The 1,542-nt window shown below is 41.2% G+C and overlaps 1 protein-coding gene across 1 annotated transcript in view; it reads left to right on the top strand.

Moving 5' to 3' along the window:
* Positions 1-1,420, top strand: part of LOC112506094 — a 2,948-nt gene extending 1,528 nt beyond the window's left edge. Inside the window, exons 2-5 of the mRNA XM_025110123.1 lie at positions 152-252; positions 299-472; positions 554-1,061; positions 1,143-1,420. Coding sequence (XP_024965891.1) covers positions 152-252; positions 299-472; positions 554-1,061; positions 1,143-1,420 — 1,061 coding nt within the window. The remainder of the gene's footprint in view (positions 1-151; positions 253-298; positions 473-553; positions 1,062-1,142) is intronic.
* The last annotated feature ends 122 nt before the right edge of the window (positions 1,421-1,542 follow it).

The following is a 1,542-nucleotide window of genomic DNA, read 5'->3' on the forward strand; positions in this document are numbered from 1 at the left end:
TCCAAAGTTGAAGCTGTAAAGAATTGGGAGCAACCTAAGAATGCATCTGGGATTCATAGTTTTCTTGGACTCGCGGGTTATTATAGACTATTCATACGAGATTTCTCTAAAATTGTCGTGCCTTTAACTTTGTTGAAGCTTTGTTTGTCAGATGCTCCTGTTCTAGCTTTACTAGAAGGTAGTGACGACTTGGTAGTTTACAGCGATCCTTCTAAACTAGGTCTCGGTTCTGTTCTTATGCAGCGAGGCAACGTAATTGCATACGTATCGAGACAGTTGAAAGATTACGTGTTCGCAGGTTAAAGCTGAACACCAAAAATCTTATGGTAGCCTTCAACCTCTCGATATACCGGTGTGGAAATGGGAGGGACTTACAATGGATTTCGTTACAAAGCTACCGAAGACGTCTCGTCAGCACGACAGCATCTGGGTTGTCGTGGACCGTTTAACCAAAAGTGCTCACTTTCTGCCTGTTCGAGAGTCGTATTCTATGGATAAATGAGCACAAATTTATATCGACAAGATTATTGCATGACATGGTGTTCCTCTGAAGGTAATTTTTGATCGAGATTCTCGATTTACTTCGAAATTTTGGGCCAATTTACAACGAGAACTAGGGACACACGTGGCATTCAGCACAAGCTATCATCCTCAAACTGATGGCCAGTCCGAACGCACGATACAGACGTTAGAAGATATGTTGCGTGTGTGTATCCTTGAGTTTGGTGGTAGTTGGGATATGCATCTACCATTGGTTGAATTTTCATACAACAACAACTCTCACTCGACTATCGGTATGGCGCCTTTTGAGGCTTTATATGGTCGTAAATGTCGAACTACACTGTGTTGGCGTGAGACGGGTGAGAAAGTGCTTGCTAGACCCGAAATGATTCAAATTACGCATGATAAGATTCAAGTTATTCGAGAAAGGATGAAAGCCGCTCAGGACAGACAGAAGTCGTACGCCAATAATCGTCGACGACCAATTGAATTCACCGTCAGCGACATGGTTATGTTGAAAGTTTCCCCTTGGAAGGGTATTCTACGATTTGGTAAGCAAGGTAAGCTTAGTCCACGTTTCGTTGGACCATTCAAAATCATTGAACGTATTGGCAAACAAGCATATCGACTTGAACTTCCAGAAGAGCTGTCTGGTATTCACGATGTATTTCATGTTGGATATCTTCGAAAGTGTTTGGGTAAGTATGATGAAACAATTCCCTTAGTTGAGGTGAAGATTGACAAACGACTGAGATATATCAAGGAACCAAAAGAAATTCTAAATGAAAGAACGGCAAATCTTCGAAACAAGACAATTGATTTGGTATTAGTGAAATGGAAGCATCATCGTGGTCCGAATTGCATGTGGGAGAACAAAGAACAGATGTTTGCCAAATATCCCAAGCTATTCGAGAAATGAAGATTCCGAGGACAGAATCCCCAAAAGGAGGAGGTAATTGTAACATACACTTTCGCAAATACGTTGCAATTATCCCCTTTATACGTGTTTATGTGATCAAAACGTAAAATTTGGAAGCAAAC

This window comes from Cynara cardunculus (genome assembly GCF_001531365.2).
Source record: "Cynara cardunculus var. scolymus isolate 2C chromosome LG 2, CcrdV1, whole genome shotgun sequence".
Lineage (NCBI taxonomy): Eukaryota > Viridiplantae > Streptophyta > Magnoliopsida > Asterales > Asteraceae > Cynara > Cynara cardunculus.